Raw genomic sequence first — 2,126 nt, 5'->3', positions numbered from 1 at the left:
CATCCCATCCCATCCCATCCCATCCCATCCCATCCCATCCCATCCCAGTGCTGTCCATCCCCTCCCATCCCATCCCAGTGCTGTCCATCCCATCCTGCCCCCGGCACCTGAAGGACATGGTGAACCACACCGCCATCATCATCAGCGTCACGCGCCGGAACTCGGGCGCGAAGCACTGCTGGAAGTTGCTCCAGACCTGTGAGGGGACGTGGGAGGTGATGGGGACACGGGAGGTGGCGGGGACGTGGCGGGTGACAGGACAGGGCGGCCGCGGGGACCCCCGGGCAGCTCCGGCCTCACCTGCTGCGACAGGTTGAGGCATCGGACGAGCCAGCGCCGGTACCATGTCCCGGTGTCCGACTGGATCTCAATGAGCTCGTCCTCCCGCTTGATGGTCTTGATGTGTGTGACCTGGGGGGGACAGTTTGGGGACACCGGGAAGCACCAGCCTCGGCCCTGCCCCACCTTGTACCTCAGTTTCCCCCTCCCAGGTGCTGCTTTTATCCCAGAGCTGGGAATTGCAGCCCCTGCTCCTGGAGGAGCCCCTCCCTCCCAGCTTGGGGTGCTGGGGACCCCGGGGCCCAGCCCTTGGGGGGGTCCTTACCGAGAAAACCCTCTCGGGGTGGCCCTTGGCCCTCATGTTGGTGTCGTGGACCTGCTTCAGCACCATCCAGGCCTCATCGTGCTTCCCGTTCTGTGAGGCAGCATCAGGTCACTCCGGGACACCCCGGACACAGACACGGACATGGACACGGACATGGACCCAGACCACCCCCCTGCAGTCCCTGACTGGGTCCCACCACCCGCCTGGGTCCTGCCACCCACTTGGGGGTCCTCGTGTGGGTCCCTCCACCATCTTCATCACCTCCTTAGTGTCCCCCCACCCGCCTGGGGTCCCTGGCTGAGTCCCATCACTCACTCCGGGGGGTTCCTGCCCAGGCCCTGCCACCCCCCTGGGTGCCCCTCTCTGCGTTCCCCCATTTCCACCACCCACCTTGGGGTCCCTGCCTGAGTCCCCTCATCTCTCCCACCCCCCTGGGTGTCCCTCTCTGGGTTCCCCCATTTCCACCACCCTCCTGGGGGTCCCCGCCCAAGAGCCCCCCACACGGGGATCGCTTCCTAGGTTCCCCCATCTCCCGCCATCCACACTCTGGGTCCCTGATGCACCCCCAGCCCCCCTCCCGGGACACTGCCGTGCCCCACCCCATGGCCCCCCCACCTCCAGGTAGAAGCGGGGACTCTCGGGCATGGTGGTGAGCGCCCCGATGGCGAAGACCGAGGGGAAGGCGCAGACGAGCACGAAGACCCTCCAGCTGTGGAACTGGTACGCGGAGCCCATCTGGAAGCTCCAGCCTGCGGGGACGGGACAGGACACGATGCTGGGGCTGAAACCCGGCGCCCCCCTCACGCTCCACCGGCCCGGGGGGTCCTACCGTAGTGGGGGATGATGGCCCAGGCCATGGCGGAGGCGTAGATGCCCCCGATCATCCAGAACATGCAGAGCCAGCTCAGGTGCTCCCCGCGCTTCTCCTGCGCCAGGAACTCCGAGAAGTAGGAGAAGACGATGGGGATGGAGCCGCCGATGCTGGGGACGGAGGGGAGCGGTGTCACCCCCGCCCCCGTGACCCCTCATGCACGGGGGGGAGCTCGGCCCCCGCTCTGGGGGTCCCACGCGCGGCCGGGGCCCCCTTACCCCACGCCTGAGAGCAGGCGGCAGAAGAGGAAGGTGCCGTAGCCCTGGACGAAGGAGGAGAAGAAGGCGAAGACGCTGTTGACGGAGAGGGAGATGAGGAGGCACTGCCTTCGGCCCAGCCGGTCGGCCAGCCCGCCCCACACGAACGCGCCCACCATCATGCCCAGGTACACGATGAGTCCTGGGGAGGGGGACACGCGGCGAGGTCACTCCCGGGGCACCCAGGGACCTGCGCCCCGAGTCACCGGGCGGAGGGGGACGGCGCTGGCAGCGTGGGGTGGGCAGGGACCCCCTCCCTGGGACACCTGGGTGTCCTTGCAGGGAGGGGACAGAGCCCCGTGTGTGAATGGGGGGTGGGGGTTGTTTCCCTGCTCTGCTCGGGGGGGGGCAGAGGTGCCTCCAGGACCCCCACACCCAGCCCCTCCCCCTGTGC

At 68.3% G+C, this 2,126-nt stretch overlaps 1 protein-coding gene across 1 annotated transcript in view; it reads right to left on the bottom strand.

The window, feature by feature from the left end:
• SV2A (synaptic vesicle glycoprotein 2A) overlaps positions 1-1,893 on the bottom strand; it is a gene marked incomplete at its 5' end in the record, with an annotated part of 5,328 nt that extends 3,435 nt beyond the window's left edge. The window contains 6 exons of the mRNA XM_027709541.1: positions 108-196; positions 301-411; positions 605-694; positions 1,220-1,353; positions 1,434-1,585; positions 1,694-1,893. Of these exons, the coding sequence (XP_027565342.1) occupies positions 108-196; positions 301-411; positions 605-694; positions 1,220-1,353; positions 1,434-1,585; positions 1,694-1,893 (776 nt within the window). The remainder of the gene's footprint in view (positions 1-107; positions 197-300; positions 412-604; positions 695-1,219; positions 1,354-1,433; positions 1,586-1,693) is intronic.
• Positions 1,894-2,126: the final 233 nt, after the last annotated feature.

This window comes from Neopelma chrysocephalum, unplaced genomic scaffold, assembly GCF_003984885.1.
Source record: "Neopelma chrysocephalum unplaced genomic scaffold, ASM398488v2 Primary Assembly neopelma1_96793, whole genome shotgun sequence".
Taxonomy (NCBI): Eukaryota; Metazoa; Chordata; class Aves; order Passeriformes; family Pipridae; genus Neopelma; species Neopelma chrysocephalum.
The sequence above is the reverse complement of the archived record's forward strand: the minus strand, read 5'-3'. Positions and strand labels throughout refer to the sequence as shown.